This window comes from Caretta caretta, chromosome 2 (genome assembly GCF_965140235.1).
Source record: "Caretta caretta isolate rCarCar2 chromosome 2, rCarCar1.hap1, whole genome shotgun sequence".
Lineage (NCBI taxonomy): Eukaryota > Metazoa > Chordata > Testudines > Cheloniidae > Caretta > Caretta caretta.
This window is the reverse complement of record NC_134207.1, coordinates 212,763,347-212,781,385: the sequence shown is the minus strand read 5'-3', so window position 1 is coordinate 212,781,385 and position 18,039 is coordinate 212,763,347. Positions and strand designations below refer to the sequence as shown.

The 18,039-nt window shown below is 43.0% G+C and overlaps 1 protein-coding gene across 19 annotated transcripts in view; it reads left to right on the top strand.

Annotated features, from left to right (window-relative positions):
* Positions 1-18,039, top strand: part of HDAC9 (histone deacetylase 9) — a 704,322-nt gene that overhangs the window by 513,760 nt on the left and 172,523 nt on the right. For 18 of the 19 annotated variants that reach the window (XM_048838336.2, XM_048838333.2, XM_075125815.1 and 15 more), the window contains 2 exons: positions 964-1,141; positions 11,195-11,328. In XM_048838336.2, the coding sequence (XP_048694293.1) occupies positions 964-1,141; positions 11,195-11,328 (312 nt within the window). The remainder of the gene's footprint in view (positions 1-963; positions 1,142-11,194; positions 11,329-18,039) is intronic. The other variant, XM_075125806.1, reaches the window with a different exon arrangement.

Sequence of the window (18,039 nt, the reverse complement as noted above, 5' to 3'; positions counted from 1 at the left end):
AAAGAAAATCGGTAAACATAAGTGCCTAGAAAAGAAAAATGCAGCTTATAGCCCTAAAATGGAGGTCTATATTTCAGTTATTTTTAGAGCTAAATATTTTTTGTAAAAATCTCAGTTTTGTACCATCAGTTTTGCATCAGCAATCAGTTGTGGGCCTAAGACTGTACATAAAAAATTAAGACTAGGGACAAAATTCTGTCTATATTGAAGTCAATGACAAAACTCACGTTGACTTCGGTAAGGCTAGAATTTCACCCAAGAGTGCACTGAAAAATTTTGCATTTCCACATTTTTTGACAAACAAAAAAAAAGGGATACATCTACCTTCCCTTATCTTCCCACATCTGTCTACTGTGTGGTACTTCCACTTTCCTCTGATGCATCTGGTACTGTCAGCAACAGGTTACGGGACTATATGGACCTGGCAATTCCTATGTTCCTAAATTTTTCACAAAAATTTCTGTTAAAATGTTACTCATTTTCCAGCCATCTTGATGAAAATTAGATTGAGGCCTTTGTAAAGTTTGGCCCACTAGATTCAACACATTTTAAGTGCAAGTGCTCAGAATCCTTCTCTTAGAATGAGGTACTAAAGGAAGATTTTTTTTTCCCCTCACATAGTCTTATAACAGTACAGAGCCTGCTTAATATTATGTTATCAACTTATTAGAAAAGTCTTCAGTCAAATGTTACTCTCTGTGGGTAGAGCTGTTTCTTTCCATCAGTGAGAATTGAGAGATTGCCTGCCATCACATACTATTCAGCAATGCGGGCAGCCCCTCAGTGTCAGTGTGAAAACATCTGTTGAATGGATTTATTGACGAGGTCTTAGGTGTTGTTTTTTTTTCACACTGTTTATTACAGCCCTGACCTAATGAACTTAATTTGTTGACATGTTTCTCTCAGTGTCTTACTTGATCCCTTCTCACATTTCTTTCTACTGTGCTGTTTTCTTGGCAACAGCAGATCCTGGAGCATCAACGTATCCACCAGTTGCAAATGTACCAGGCTCAGATGGCTACAGTTGGCATGGCAGGATTAGATAAACATCGACCTGTTTCCAGGACCCATTCTTCCCCTGCTGCTTCCACATTACCTCATCCAGCAATGGACCGGCCCATCCAGCCTGTCTACATGACTGGTAGGACTCCCTAAGGACCTCTTTTAATAGGCAGAGTGAATGCACTGTTCATTTGGGGTCAACTGATTTAAATGCCTTAAATATCTCCTGTAGCAATGCATTCATTTTTAATCTCACCGTTACTGAGTTTTATGATGCTTTATTGGAATTAAATCAACCAATGCAGCTGATAAATCACAGGGTTAATATTCACACAGTCATAAATTATTATTGTCCACTGACTCTGGCAATGTAGCAACAGGTGCATTTTTGGTGTCTTTATGTCATTTACAATTTTTTCTTTCATTTCCCCATCCTCTGCCTCTCTTCTTCATGTTCTTTTTGCAAAGAGACCACCAATGCATTGAAAAGAGACCACCAGTAAGTGTCAAGGCTGGGATATGATTCTCAACATCTTCATTTGATTCCAGTGGGAATGTCACTCAGTCCTGCAGGGGTGCTGCTGTTCACTATGAAAAACAAAGTCCTGGCAGCACAAATGAGGTGATCAGTCACGGGACAGTGATGTCAGCTACAGGCTTGAAGTCTTTTAACAGTTTTGTGTGAAAGCTATCAGTGGAGAGGTTTTGCTGGGCAGTCACCATCTATTCCAGACATTCAATGAGCAGCTCATACGTATATGATCCATAGAAAGATTGAGGGGCCTGAAAGTCTCCAACAATAGGAAGAAAATGCCTTAAACAGAAAGCCTGGTTCCCCAATTGCAGCTAATCAGAAAAAATAGAATCTAACCTATAGGAATATAGGTCTTGGCCTAAAAATACAGTGTGTGCCTATAAGTGGGAGATAAATCATGCTTTGCTTACTCTGATAGGAAGAAAGGGAAAATGACTTGTAAATTTGCTTCTCTTAAAATATTATTTCTTAGGTTTCTCTCTTGGGTCTTAGCTCCTTAGCATGAGACTGGCAGAGCTACCCTAGCTCTTAAAGTTTATAATTCTTGAGGGCAGGGTAGTGGAACAGAGTGCAAGCCAGACCCCTTAATGGCCACCACTGATCAGCCTGTCAAGTATAGTCACTGCCCTCCAAATATTTCATTTACTTGACTATGCAGGAAATAAAGTTTACAGAGAGAAATGACAATTGGAGGTGATCAGCATGATATAGAAAAATGTGTCTCAGAGAAAAAATGAAAAAGATGCAAAAGAAAAAACACCTGAAGAAGGTAACCTGTAAACACGAAGGGGAAGTGGGTGAGTGGGTTAATGACTGCAAGACAACATCCTCAGAGAAACGAGATAACAATTTAAGCATTTTTTCCTTCTCCAAAGATATCCTTGGTGTAGGATTCTCACTCTTGGAGAGTAAGAAGCTTGTAGATGTCCCAAAAGAAATGCGTATAAACCTGCAATGAGCAGCAGCAATAAAGCAAATGCCAATAGTGTGAGGAGGGAGTTGTTATTATAGATAATGCTGGGAGTGCTATAAGTGTGATAGGTGATAGGTGCTGCTCGGCATGGAGTCTGGGATAATACGTACACACAAGAGGGCTGAATTCGGGTTGCAGAGTCAACCTTAATTTTGGCATTTCCAAACCTTTGAATGCTTGACTTAAAACTGCCATTGGTCTGTGAGATGTGGGAGAGAACGCTATTAGCAAAATCCTGGGATTCAGAATAGTGTCATGCAAGCTCTGCAGTATTTAGGCACACGACTGTGAGCTAAAGATGGAGAATGACGGCATTGTCTGATGTATATTCATTTGGTCAGTTTATATCAGACTTCTGACATTTTTTATTTTAGATTGTTATGCTGTTTAATTTATTAGAACCCCTTCTCTTGAGCTTTGCTGAAGGTATTATTGTTCTCAATGACTTTTTATGGCTGTAGCTTCATAGAAAACATTGTTATCAAGATATTTGTTAGCCACAATTTAGGTGTCCCCCCATTGTTTCAAATGGTATTAAAAAAGTTCTTCCAGATAAGGAATTTTGGAATAGAATGAGATTTATGCAATCCTGACTAGGAGCAACTCACCTTTTCTGACACAAATGAAAGATAGATTTCTTTGGTCCCTTATCTTTCATTGCATGGTTGAGTGAGGTCACCATTCCATTCCGTCACCAAGGGCCAGATGCTAACTTCAGTTACATTGGTGTAAATCCTGAATAACTCTACTGGCCTCAGTGGATTTACACAAAGGCATATGAGATCAGAATCTGGCCCGAGGCATTTCTTCTAGAAAGACAGAGTAACCGTCTTTTGCTAATGATCCACAGCAGCCTGCAATTGAAAACAGTTGTCTCTTCCTCTGTGGGGGTGGGGAGATTGTTGGCTGAATCCTGTTGGGGAAATCCTACAGGCTATTTTTAGCAGTGAGCGCTGCTGCTGCATTGTGGTATTGTACCAAACACATGTGCTTTGTGTCACTGAATTAGTTGCACATCCTAAATCAATTTAGATGCTTTCAGTAAATGAAAATGTGTATTTCAGTCTCTTTTTAAACCAAATAATCCTATTTAGAAGAAAATTATGCACTTGGTGGTGTGAATATCTTACCATTTAAAATTTTGGGGTGGATGTTTCCATCGTAAAATTATAGGAGTGACCCATTACCTCATCCAAACTGAACTGATTTTTTGATTTGGAGAAAATAACTCAATTACCATAAAAATTATATTTTTGTTTTACTCTGTATTAGAGAACATGCTAATGGAACATTATTGCCACCTCTAAAAATGTAATGTTTGCATAGTTGTCTGCATTGCTAGGCATCATCAACCAATAGCCTCAAAATTGTCAAAGCCACATATGTCTATATCATTTCCAAAAAAGTTACTATTACACAGCACCTTTTAATTTATTTTAATAGTATTTTTATTTCTGTTGATTAGAATTGGGGTTACTCTGGGAGACCCTCTTGGGAACTAGCATAATCAGGACAAATCCCAGGGGGAGGGAGGGATACGTTTTATATGCCCTGATCCTGTAAAGACTTTGCAGATGCTTAACTTTAGGCACTGTGAGCAGAACCACTGAAATCAATGGGACTTAGGCACCTAACTTGCTTCGGTGATTTTTGAAAATCTCATTAGGTACCTACTTGCATCTTTAGGTGTCTAAATACCTTTTGAAAATCTGGCCATAGTACTTACCAGAGACATATGGTGTTAGTTAGTCTGAAAAAAATTGTGCTTTATTTTTAACCAAGTAATGCCCACTGGAAAGCTGTACACTGAGCATAAAAAATAAAGCTATATGGGCACAGAAGAGAGATGCATAGCATGTGAGTATGCAACTACATGAGTGTGCATTTGTTGGTTCTGAGAATTTATAAGCCCCGATGATGAAGCAGGAAAGCTTGTTAACTGTGAAATGCAAATAGTTGTAGAGAAAGGAAATTCTAAACTGTATCAGCAATGCCAGCAGAGCTTTTAAGCCATATTAGATGATTACCTCCAGATCTTGTTTTTTCCTTTTTTTTCCTTTAAAAGAAAACAAACCAGGTAAGTCAATACAAAATGTTAGCATTAACGCACTTTTAAGTTTGTTAGATCAAGGATGCTCAATCAGCATGAACTTTGCTATGTTGCATATAGGTCGTTTTTCTTGCTCCTGTTATATGTAAACTTTACTAGCGTATTATCATTTTGTAGTGCAATCCTACATTCATACCCACTGAAGTGAATAGAAGATCTTCCAGCACAGGATCAGGTTTAAAGTGCACAGGATTGGTAATACAGAAGAATTAAAGTATCAGAAGCACCATAATTTGGAATGCTCTACCTTTTAAATAGAACCTTAACTTTGCATTGCCCATAGTGCAAACAGGCCCCGATTCAGCAAACCACTTAAGCTTGTGCTTAATTTACACATGTGCTGAATGATGTGTTTGAGTGCTTTGTTGAATCTGAACTTTAATTTTATATTTTCCTCCCTGGCTGACTGTTCAGAAACAGCAGGCTAATACAATTTTACCAGAAATGTATTGGCATCCTTAGTGATCACAGAATATCAGGGTTTGGAAGGGACTTCAGGAGGTCATCTAGTCCAACCCCCTGCTCAAAGCAGGACCCATCCCCAATTTTTGTCTCAGATCCCTAAATAGCCCCCTCAAGGATTGAACTCACAACCCTGGGTTTAGCAGGCCAATGCTCAAACCACCTATCTATCCCTCCCCTGATGTTGGTGCATAAGAGGGAGGTTTTAAGCGTTGAATTGTGTAATTTACCAAAGTTGTTAATTTCAGTCCCATCCAAATGCAAGGGGGAAAAAATCCAAAGTTTTTCCAAATGAAAAAGATCCAAAGTGGTTAGGAACATATTTTTTATTTCAGTCATTTCTGAGGGAAATACAAATACCAGAGTTAAAATAAATAAATAAAAATGACTTGTCAGTGTCTTTGTCTACACTACGAAATTAGGTCAAATTTATAGAAGTCAGTTTTTTAGAAATCAGTTTTATATATTCGAGTGTGTGTGTCCCCACAGAAAATGCTCTAAGTACATTAAGTACATTAACTCGGCGGAGTGCTTCCACAGTACTGAGGCTAGGGTCGACTTCCGGAGCGTTGCACTGTGGGTAGCTATCCCACAGTTCCCGCAGTCTCCACTGCCCATTGGAATTCTGGGTTGAGATCCCAATGCCTGATGGGGCTAAAACATTGCCATGGGTGGTTCTGGGTACATATCATCGGGCCCCCATTCCCTCTCTCCCTCCCTCCATGAAAACAAGGGCAGACAATCATTTCGTGTCTTTTTTCCTGAGTTACCTTTGCAGACACCATACCATGGCAAGCATGGAGCCCGCTCAGCTAACCGTCACCGTATGTCTCCTGGATGCTGGCAGACGCGGTACGGCATTGCTACACAGTAGCAGCAACCCATTGCCTTCTGGCAGCAGATGGTGCAAAAGGACTGGTAGCCGTCATCGTCGTGTCCGAGGTGCTCCTGGCCACGTCGGCTGGGAGCGCCTGGGCAGACATGGGCGCAGGGACTAAATTTGGAGTGACTTGACCAGGTCATTCTCTTTAGTCCTGCAGTCAGTCCTATTGAACCGTCTTATGGTGAGCAGGCAGGCGATATGGATTGCTAGCAGTCGTACTGTACCATCTTCTGCCGGGCAGGCAAGACATGAGGATGGCTAGCAGTCATATTGTACCATCTTCTGCCAGGCAGGTAAGAGATGAGGATGGCTAGCAGTCGTACTGTACCATCTTCTGCCAAGCAGCCATGAGATGTGGATGGCATGCAGTCCTTCTGCACCGTCTGCTGCCAGCCAAAGATGTAAAAGATAGATGGAGTGGATCAAAACAAGAAATAGACCAGATTTGTTTTGTATTCATTTGCTTCCCCCCCACCCCTGTCTAGGGGACTCATTCCTCTAGATCACACTGCAGTCACTCACAGAAAAGGTGCAGCGAGGTAAATCTAGCCATGTATCAATCAAAGGCCAGGCTAACCTTCTTGTTCCAATAAGAAAAATAACTTAGGTGCACCATTTCTTATTGGAACCCTCCATGAAGTCCTGCCTGAAATACTCCTTGATGTAAAGACACCCCCTTTGTTGATTTTAGCTCCCTGAAGCCAACCCTGTAAGCCGTGTCGTCAGTCGCCCCTCCCTCCGTCAGAGCAACGGCAGACAATCGTTCCGCGGTTCTTTTTTCTGTGCGGACGCCATACCAAGGCAAGCATGGAGGCCACTCAGCTCACTTTGGCAATTAGGAGCACATTAAACACCCACGCATTATCCAGCAGTATATGCAGCACCAGAACCTGGCAGAGCGATACCGGGCGAGTAGGCGACGTCAGCGTGGTCGCGTGAGTGATCAGGACATGGACACAGATTTCTCTGAAAGCATGGGCCCTGCCAATGCATACATCATGGTGCTAATGGGGCAGGTTCATGCTGTGGAACACCGATTCTGGGCTCAGGAAACAAGCACAGACTGGTGGGACCGCATAGTGTTGCAGGTCTGGGACGATTCCCAGTGGCTGCGAAACTTTCGCATGCGTAAGGGCACTTTCATGAAACTTTGTGACTTGCTTTCCCCTGCCCTGAAGCGCATGAATACCAAGATGAGAGCAGCCCTCACAGTTGAGAAGCGAGTGGCGATAGCCCTGTGGAAGCTTGCAACGCCAGACAGCTACCGGTCAGTTGGGAATCAATTTGGAGTGGGCAAATCTACTATGGGGGCTGCTGTGATGCAAGGAGCCCATGCAATCAAAGATCTGCTGATATCAAGGGTAGTGACCCTGGGAAATGTGCAGGTCGTAGTGGATGGCTTTGCTGCAATGGGATTCCCTAACTGTGGTGGGGCCATAGACGGAACCCATATCCCTATCTTGGCATCGGAGCACCAAGCCAGCGAGTACATAAACCGCAAGGGGTACTTTTCAATAGTGCTGCAAGCTCTGGTGGATCACAAGGGACGTTTCACCAACATCAACGTGGGATGGCCGGGAAAGGTACATGACGCTCGCATCTTCAGGAACTCTGGTCTGTTTCAAAAGCTGCAGGAAGGGACTTTATTCCCAGACCAGAAAATAACTGTTGGGGATGTTGAAATGCCTATATGTATCCTTGGGGACCCAGCCTACCCCTTAATGCCATGGCTCATGAAGCCGTACACAGGCAGCCTGGACAGTAGTCAGGAGCTGTTCAACTACAGTCTGAGCAAGTGCAGAATGGTGGTAGAATGTGCATTTGGACATTTAAAGGCGCGCTGGCGCAGTTTACTGACTCGCTTAGACCTCAGCGAAACCTAATATTCCCACTGTTATTACTGCTTGCTGTGTGCTCCACAATATCTGTGAGAGTAAGAGGGAGACGTTTATGGCGGGGTGGGAGGTTGAGGCAAATCACCTGGCTGCTGGTTATGTGCAGCCAGACACCAGGGCGGTTAGAAGAGCACAGGAGGGCGCAGTACACATCAGAGAAGCTTTGAAAACCAGTTTCATGACTGGCCAGGCTACGGTGTGAAAGTTCTCTTTGTTTATCCCCGCCCCTTGGTTCACTCTACTTCCCTGTAAGCTAACCGCTCTCCCCTCCTCCCTTTGATCACCGCTTGCAGAGGCAATAAAGTCATTGTCGCTTCACATTCATGCATTCTTTATTCATTCAGCACGCAAATAGGGGGATGAGTACCAAGGTAGCCCAGGAGGGGTGGTGGAGGAGGGAAGGAAAATGCCACACAGCACTTTAAGCACAGCACTTTAAAAGTTTACAACTTTAAAATTTATTGAATGCCAGCCTTCTTTTTTTTGGGCAATCCTCTGTAGTGGAGTGGCGTTCTTGGGCGTCTGGGTGTGGAGGCTATGGAACTTGGGGAGGAGGGCGGTTGGTTACACAGGGACTGTAGTGGCAGTCTGTGCTCCAGCTGCCTTTGCTGCGGCTCAACCATACACTGGAGCATATTGGTTTGATCCTCCAGCAGCCTCAGCATTGAATCCTGCCTCCTCTCATCACGCTGCCACCACATTTGAGCTTCAGCCCTGTCTTCAGCCCGCCACTTACTCTCTTCAGCCCACCACCTCTCCTCCTGGTCATTTTGTGCTTTCCTGCACTCTGACATTATTTGCCTCCACGCATTCGTCTATGCTCTGTCAGTGCGGGAGGACAGAATGAGCTCAGAGAACATTTCATCACGAGTGCGTTTTTTTTTTCTTTCTAATCTTCACTAGCCTCTAGGAAGGAGAAGATCCTGTGATCATTGAAACACATGCAGCTGGTGGAGAAAAAAAAAGGGACAGCGGTATTTAAAAAGACACATTTTATAAAACAGTGGCTACACTCTTTCAGGGTAAACCTTGCTGTTAACATTACATACATAGCACATGTGCTTTTGTTACAAGGTCGCATTTTGCCTCCCCCTACCGCGTGGCTACCCCCTCAACCCACCCCCCTCCCCGTGGCTAACAGTGGGGAACATTTCTGTTCAGCCGTAGGCAAACAGCTCAGCACGATTGGGCTCCTCTGAATGTCCCCTGAAGAAAAGCACCCTATTTCAACCAGGAGACCATGAATGATATCTCACTCTCCTGAGGATAACACAGAGAGATAAAGAACAGATGTTGTTTGAACGCCAGCAAACATACACTGCAATGTTTTGTTGTACAATGATTCCTGAGTACGTGTTACTGGCCTGGAGTGGTAAAGTGTCCTACCATGAAGGACGCAATAAGGCTGCCCTCCCCAGAAACCTTTTGCAAAGGCTTTGGGAGTACATCCAGGAGAGCCGCGAATGCCAGGGCAAATTAATCCTTTCACATGCTTGCTTTTAAACCATGTATAGTATTTTAAAAGGTACACTCACCGGAGGTCCCTTCTCCGCCTGCCAGGTCCAGGAGGCAGCCTTGGGTGGGTTCGGGGGGTACTGGCTCCAGGTCCAGGGTGAGAAACAGTTCCTGGCTGTCGGGAAAACCGGTTTCTCCGCTTGCTTGCTGTGAGCTATTTACAACCTCATCATCATCGTCATCATCTTCTTCATCCCCAAAACCTGCTTCCGTGTTGCCTCCATCTCCATTGAAGGAGTCAAACAACATGGCTGAGGTAGTGGTGGCTGAGCTCCCTAAAATGGCATGCAGCTCATCATAGAAGCGGCATGTTTGGGGCTCTGACCCGGAGCGGCCGTTCGCCCCTCTGGTTTTCTGGTAGGCTTGCCTCAGCTCCTTAAGTTTCACGCGGCACTGCTTCGGATCCCTGTTATGGCCTCTGTCCTTCATGTCCTGGGAGATTTTGACAAAGGTTTTGGCATTTCGAAAACTGGAACGGAGTTCTGATAGCACAGATTCCTCTCCCCATACAGCGATCAGATCCCGTACCTCCCGTTCAGTCCATGCTGGAGCTCTTTTGCGATTCTGGGACTCCATCATTGTCACCTCTGCTGATGAGCTCTGCATGGTCACCTGCAGCTTGCCACGCTGCCCAAACAGGAAATGAGATTCAAAAGTTCGTGGTTCTTTTCCTGTCTACCTGGGCAGTGCATCTGAGTTGAGAGTGCTGTCCAGAGCGGTCACAATGGAGCACTCTGGGATAGCTCCCAGAGGCCAATACCATCGAATTGTGTCCACAGTACCCCAAATTTGAGCCGGCAAGGCCGATTTAAGCGCTAATCCACTTGTCAGGGTGGAGTAAGGAAATCGATTTTAAGAGCCCTTTAAGTCGAAATAAAGGGCTTCATTGTGTGGATGGGTGCAGGTTTACATCGATTTAACACTGCTAAATTCGAAAAATTAGTGTAGACCAGGGCTTAGACTTGGTTTTAAATCATGCCTTGAAATGAAAGACTAGCACTGAGCCCAATGACCAAAATACCCTAAAAGCTTCTTGCTCCCAAGATACAACTAAAACTGACATGACACTGAGAGTTGTTTGGTACTAAATTGTTCTGGCCTTGGATGTATGAGTAAACCAAATTCAAAGGGAGCCTTGCATTTGGACCTGACAGCAAAATTTGGTCATAAATTCATGCAGGGTATAACTCTTTTCTTTGATGAAAGAAGAGTTTTGGCTCCAGCTGCTGTGTTTGTACCACTCACTTAAATGTCATACGGAGCATGTTTAAAATCTACATTTTATTTTCTATTATGTTCAACACATTGAATCAAACTTTCAGGGGCTGTGTGAGTGATTTCCTCATAATCTGCAATAAATATATGCCCTTCCCATGCCACAAAAATATCAATTGAATAAACTGTAAATAAATGATTCAGTAATTCAATTGAATTATGCTACTTATTCAAAACTGTTCACAAGGTACTTTTCAATATAATTCTTTGCAGATTACGTGGTCTGGTAGCATTATTTCTCAGTGATTCTACTTTTCTCTTCTATGCTGGGACAAGATATTCTGTGTGTGTACAGTGTCTAGCACAATGGGAGCGTGGTCCATGACTGGGGACCCTAGGTACTGTCATAATAATTAATATGCACATTTGGGATCCATATTTTGATATGCCCAAAGTTAAGGGATGTTCAGATCTGGGAATTTGGTTTTGGTCAATTTGGGTATTAAATAAAATCTGTTCATGATGGAAGCACTATGTATAGAATAATATAACTTGTATTTCAGTTTTACTTCTATTTTCTTGTTGTATTGTCTTTATGCTGAAGGTATTGTCTATGACAGTCTAATGCTGAAGCACCAATGCATGTGTGGCAACTATGCCAACCATCCAGAGCATGCTGGAAGAATACAAAGCATCTGGTCGAGGCTGCAAGAAACTGGGCTGCTAAACAAGTGCGAGGTAATAAAGACCAGGTAGCTTCAAACGGCAAAATAATAAATCCTAAATCTGTGTCACTTCTGTAATAATAGAATACATTGTCTCTATAATGATTGGTCGACATTACTAAAATATTGCACATTCTGATGCCTCCTTTCCTCTCCTAAAATGGGATCTTCACACTGACATTAATTTTTCCACCTGTAGTTGTGTAAATTTCTTCTACTTGTAATACCATAACATGAAATCCAGACTTCAGCTGTGTTCTCCACCTGGGGATACATAGAGAGAGATAATGTAAAGGATGGAAGGGATGGATGGATGGATAGATAGCGATCAAAAGGGAGTTACAATCTTTCCAATAGGATCATTGTTTCTTCAGACAGCTAACAATTTCACTTTTGTAACAGCATAAGAACATTTGTGTTATTTATTAATCATCTCCATTGTCTTCATAATTGCATGCTTCACCTTGTCATGTTTCTGCATATAAAACTTGCTTTCATAAGCTTTTCTTATTGTCCCAGGAGTGAGATGGACATTGGGTCAGAAAATCAAGACACTTGAAGCCCAATTCTCCAGACAATATCTGGGCAACTTTGGCATTTAGTGTATTTATATTTTAATTTCCTTTACATTTACAACATTGTTCAATATAAGGGAAGCTAAGCTCTGGAACAGGCTTCCGACAGAGGTTGTGGAATCCTTATTATAGGAGGTTTTTAAGAACAGGTTGAACAAACATCTGTCAGGGATGATCTAGGTTTACTTGGTTCTGTTTCCACACAGGGGTTGGGCTAGATGACATCTCAAGGTCCCTTCCAGCCCTACATTCCTATGATTTTATGATTGTGTATTAGTGCATAATAAGTTAATTAAAAGTGGACTGAAAACAGCCTACAGTCATCATTTTGCAAATCTTGGAAACACACAAGGGGCTCAGTCTTGAAAGGCATTTAATGCCTCTTGAGAGGTGCTGAACATGCTCACATCTTATTGAAGTCCCTGGGAGTTGTGGGTGCTCACTGATTCTCAGGAGCAGGCCCTAACAGAGCTCAATGCACACTACTCCCATAAGTAAAGTTAGCAGGTGCTTACGTTTTGCAGGATCAAGTCATTTCCTCGGCTCACATACTCTGTTTTTCACATTACAATTGTGTTGTTTACTAATATTTTTGCAAATCCACATGAACTAGCACTGTAGGTCACTTCTTCAGGAAACACTAACTATTCACAGAGATTTTTTGCTCTGTAGAGAACCGAGCACATAGAACTATGAAGTAACAAGCACTGTAATGGATTTGTTATATACACTAATTTAACAAAATGGCAACACTCTAACAGGCTGTTTTTTTCATTTGCTTTAATTTTTTTAATGTTTTAGTAGGCTGTGACTCGGCAAGGTCCTCAAGCACATGTGTAACTTCTAGCAGGAGTTGTTCCATCGATTACAATGGGTCATGAACACATGCTTAGTTAAGTGCTTTGCTAAATTTGAGGCCTAATTACTTTGCTGACTCAGGGTCATAGTGAACACAAAAGAACATAAGTAAGATGCAGTGTGGATTTTCGTTACATAATATCTGCAGTAAAGAAGCTGACATTACTAATCAGTAAACTGTGTCGAATTTTGGAAAGGCAGCACCTATAATGTGGTATAAATTGATTCTTAGGTATAAGTGTCACATGCCTGAGGTACATTATAGTTCTGTAGTCCAGTAGTTTTCTGGAACCCTTGAAGTTCCAACGGCATATCTCATTACAACAGCATATCATGGAGTCTGCTTTTACTCTTCATATTACAGATGTACCTAAACTGAAACCCTGGATCCTGACACTCCCAGTCTTTGGGAAAGTTGGATTTATGTAAGCGGGGGAATAGTCCTGCTATTGTGGGGAATTGCACTACCCCGGTGAACTGGGCTAGCGAAAGGATCTGAGTCCTCGCTCCCACTTCCTTTACCCAGTGGCCTCCCTGCCCTTGAGGACTCCCCTTCCACTCTCCTGTCTGGCAGAGTCCTCATAATCTTGACAAGGCTGGGCCCAGGATTCCTGGGGGGCTCTATCCCCAACCCTGCTGCAGTCACCTAGGACAGGGGCTAGGGTGTCCCCACTCCGGGGTACTCTCTCTGCACTGGGCACTTCTCTGACCCACTGATTATTACATACAATTTGAAGCAAATGCAAGTTATTTAATCAACAATTAATTTTAAAAAGAATAAGGGGAAATGGGAAAGGCTAAAGGAAACACATCAACTCGCTCTGTGGCAGGGAACATCACAAACAGTGTTTCTGGAATGTCAGGGCAGTTCACAGTCTGTTCCGTGTAAGTCCCAGGCCTTCTTCTCAGGCCCTGGCTGTGCTGCAGGGATGCTGCGGGTTGGACACTCGCTCTGGTGGTGACCACAGGCTCTAGGTAGCAGGGCCCTTCTTCCCAGCGTTGTCCCTGCCCTGTCAGGGTTACCAGTCCCCCTTCAAGTCTGCAGAGCCTCCTGGCTGAGGTGTCTCCCTGTGTTGGGCCCACTGCCCAGGGTCCCCCCTCGCTCTCCACAGCTGCTCATGACACCCGGCTCCGGACTGCTGCAACCCCAGCTCCAGCTCCAGCTCGACTCTGTCTTAGCTACAGCTCCATTCTACCGCAGCACGGCTGCTGCTCTGCCTCCAGCTCCCTGGGCTGCTTCTCTGGCCCCTCTGGCTCTGGTTGCTGCAGTTCTGTTCCCAGGGCAAGTCTGCTCTCTCTGGGCTGTGCCTCTGGCTGTGGGGCTGCAGCTCTGCTCCCAGGACAGGGTCTCTCTCTCTGGGCTGCTTTTCTGGTCCCTCTGGATCTGGCACAGCTCTGCTCCCCAGCTCAGCTTGGGCCCCTGCTTTCTCCTTAGCTCGGCCGCACTCTGACTGACCCAGGCAAATCCAGCTCACACGGAGGATGGGACCTCCCTGGCCTCCTGTCTCCCTGATTAGCCTGCCCGCCCTGTCATTCAGCCTGACCTGGAGCATTGGCCTCTCCATATTGTTCCTGGGGACTGGCAGTCTCAGGGTCCTGAATCCCCATGGACCCTTCCCCTTTGAGTACTGGGAGCTAGCAACTAAAACACCCCCACTGAATGTTAGTAAGGGGGCAACAGTCCCCTTACATTTGGATAGAAATGTTATGAGTGGCCCCCTATCTACCTTTGTGATAAGCCAATCCCAAACCTTGGATCTGAACACTTCTAAAACTTTGGGAAATTTGGATCTGGAACTTTGTGGTTCAGACCCATACTGGAAAATGTACAGAATAATGCAACTGGCATGTTAACAGGTTACGTGAAGCTGCAACAAGCAGCGTGTAAAAAATAATCAGAGAGACATCTAAAAGAAAAAAGCCTTATTGTTTACAACCACTATCAAAGCAGCTGCCATAATAGTTGTCTGGTCATGTGTGGTCTGCATGGTTTCCTTTCTTTTGTATACACTGTTATGTAAATCATTAAGGTCCAGATTCAGATGCCCTAACTCTGATCTTATAGCACTTTACTTCACAAATCATCCCACTGATTAGTTCTCAATGTTAGCAAGGGTGATATAATGGGACCCCAAACATTTTATAGGTCTGAATACAATTAAAGGTAAAAAAAATGTTATGTTTTTATTATGTGTAATATTAGGCCAAAATAACCTTTTTCATATTAAATATATAAGATTTTCCCCTACAATTTAGTTATTTTAGAAATTAAAATGTAGCCTTTCAGATCTTGTAGGATCTTGTAAGTTTGCAGGAGCTTTGAGGAAACAAAGCAGTTTAACTCAAGCTGCATTCAACTAATTTGGTACCCCTATGTGTTTCAAAGGAAGCATTTTGTGAAAGCTTACTTACGTTTTACAAATGACATTTCATAGCTTGTTGTATATTCATGTTTAATTATTTGAAGGAAAATGGCTTCTTTGTTGAAACTATTCAGAAATTGGTATTGTAATGGTTCCAGTGTAAAAATAGCCTTTTCATCCAATAAAGTGAAATCTGAGGGGATATAAATTTGAGGCGCTTTGATAGGGAGATGAAGGGAAGTGCACATTGCAGGTGTTTGTCTTGAACTTGTTCTGTGTCTCAAGAGAGGATTTCATTTGACAGTCCAGTCTGTCTTTTACTTTTCATGAACTCTAAGGCCCAGTTTCAGCAAAGCATCTTAAGGACATACTTAACATTAAGCATATGCTTACGTCTAACCTTATTTAACAAAGCATTTGCAGCATTGGGCTACCCGTAGACATTTTAGCTGTTCATATAAAGATTTGCAAAAAAAATGTGTTGAATGGAGCAGGTGTTTGTTTGTTTTTTACTCCTTCCACTTTGCTTTTACTCCAAAATGGCTGGATCATTTCCCCATCAACTTAAAGAAAAGTAAGAATTCCCATTCAGCCCATGACCAAACCATGAAAATTTTAGTTTGAATGGTGAGTTTTAGAAAGTTATTAGTAACTGAAAACAGAGGGTTAGAATGGAATAATTTATACAGCATTTGCAATACTGGGGACTTTAATTTGTGTGTAAAACATTGATGTAATATTTTCATATAAGATGAGCTGTTGCTTGTGCATTTATTGATGCACCTACTCTGCCTGACAAAGGTCTATGGACATAGGATAACTGAGTAAGTGTCATGTGATACATCAGAACTGAGCAACTGAAAGTTGCAGAGTGCTACCTAGCTGCTAGATTGGACTTTGCAATGTATCCTAAGTAAGGAGTGTTTTGATAATTGGGCCTACAGATTTACCCTAATTATTAGCTCAACTATGAGAAGTGACTGAAAGTTTATAAAATGACACAATAGCCTATAGCAATAAATGTGGATGGGAAAATGTGCAAATGGGAGACAAAAAGATTGAATTAGTCTTTCTCCCTTTTGGGATCTCAAAAGAAAAGTCTTGGGGGTGGGTGGGGGAATGAAGAAGAAGAAGTTGTCTGCCAGCAACCACTGCAGCAAGTTTCAACATCATGGCTGCCACCCGCACCATCTCGTGGGACACTGGGATCTTCTTTAACACTGCTGAGCCTCTGTCATTCTGATCCTGAAAGATGGCCTGACCAGGCTGGGCCAGAGAGGGGAAACCAGAAGACATCATCACCTCCACCGGCTTTGGCTAAACCTGAACCACACCTGGGATATGAAACTTTGTCATTGCCGCGCTTCATGTGTCGTTTTTCTTCCCCACTGTGAACCTAGGTCCCCGTGTATTCACATACTACACACTACAGCAAGGATATTTATACAGAATATGCCCTGTGAGGTATCATTTGAAAACTAATAACACACTGGTCAGTAATATCATTATAAAATGAATGTAACCACATCATATGTAAAGTTATGAATGGTCTCTGTGTAATGTTAGTAGAACATCTTTAAAACCAGACGGCCTAACCCAGGTAAAAGTAATAAACAGGTTTGTCATAAACAAAGGAATGTGGGTTGACCTCAGTTCATATATTAGCAAAAACAAAGCCATCAAGCTAAATGAGCAGGGGTTATCCTGAAACTGTACTCGAGAGACAGAGAATGAACATGGTTCCTGCATCCCAGAGAGACACAGGAGACTGACTCACCAGGAGACCTTCCTGACTTTTAGGACAAAGACAATTCCTTTGGAACATAAGGGTCAAAGAGAGACTCCATCTTTATCTGACACCTGAGGAGACAAAGAAACCTAGAGCTTTGTGGTCCCTGTGTTGGGTCCTGGCCAGAGCATCTGGTCAGCCATGTTAAGTTAGGTCTTTGTCATTAGAAAGTGTATTTTTACTTTTGTTCATTTGTTCACCCATTCTAGCTTCAATCCCTTCTATTTGGTATCACTTAACCTATGTTAATAAACTTGCTTTATTTTTACTATAATCCAGCTCAGTGCCCTGTTTGAATTGAAGAGATTGTTCACTCCAGTTAAAATGATAAACTGCACTTTTATCTCTTTTAAGGCTCAATGAACCTTACTACTTCTCTGAGTGTTCCAGGAGAGGGCTCAAGACTTCCGGGCAGATGGAAATTTGGGAGTTGGAGTGTACAGCAAGTAGTCACCAAGGCTGCTGGAGACCAGGGTAGAGCTGTTGTATTGTAGGCAGCCTGCTGGGGTCAGAGTGCTGAATCAGTGTTGCACAGCGCACACAGAGACACAGGGAACTATATGCTTGTCTGCTGGCTGTTGGTGTGCAGGCTGTGAGCACAGCAGCAGAGCATTTAAGGCACCTGGGTTTACAGAGCAGGCAGTGACACAACCTCTCACTGGTCTGGGTTGCACCCCAAAATATTACGCTCACCTTATTTCTTCTCTTTTCATTCCTTCTCCATTTGTCTTCTGCCTAGTCAGAGTCTGACTCAGTCAGACAAGACTGTATATATTGCAACACTGCTGTAAGCCTGCAATCAAAGAGGCAGTTAAAAGCAATTCCCTAAACAGCCTGATGTTGGCACAAATTTGCTAATTTTCAGAGTGACTAATACAACTGTGTGCCATGCACGTGTTTATTCCAGCAGCAAGGTTGCAAGTGAATATCAACACAAGAGACAGAAGCTGCAGCTTTTATCTTTGCTATTCTTTTCTTTCGCCTTTTGTGTGTGTTTGTCTTGTTTTGTCTTCTAGGAAATAGGTTTGGATTTTAACAACTCCAACCCATCTCAACTAACTTTTTCTCTTTTTCCGCAAAGGACAATTACTACCATCTAAGAGGCTGTCAGACTAGGGTTATTTCCTTCCAAAGACTCT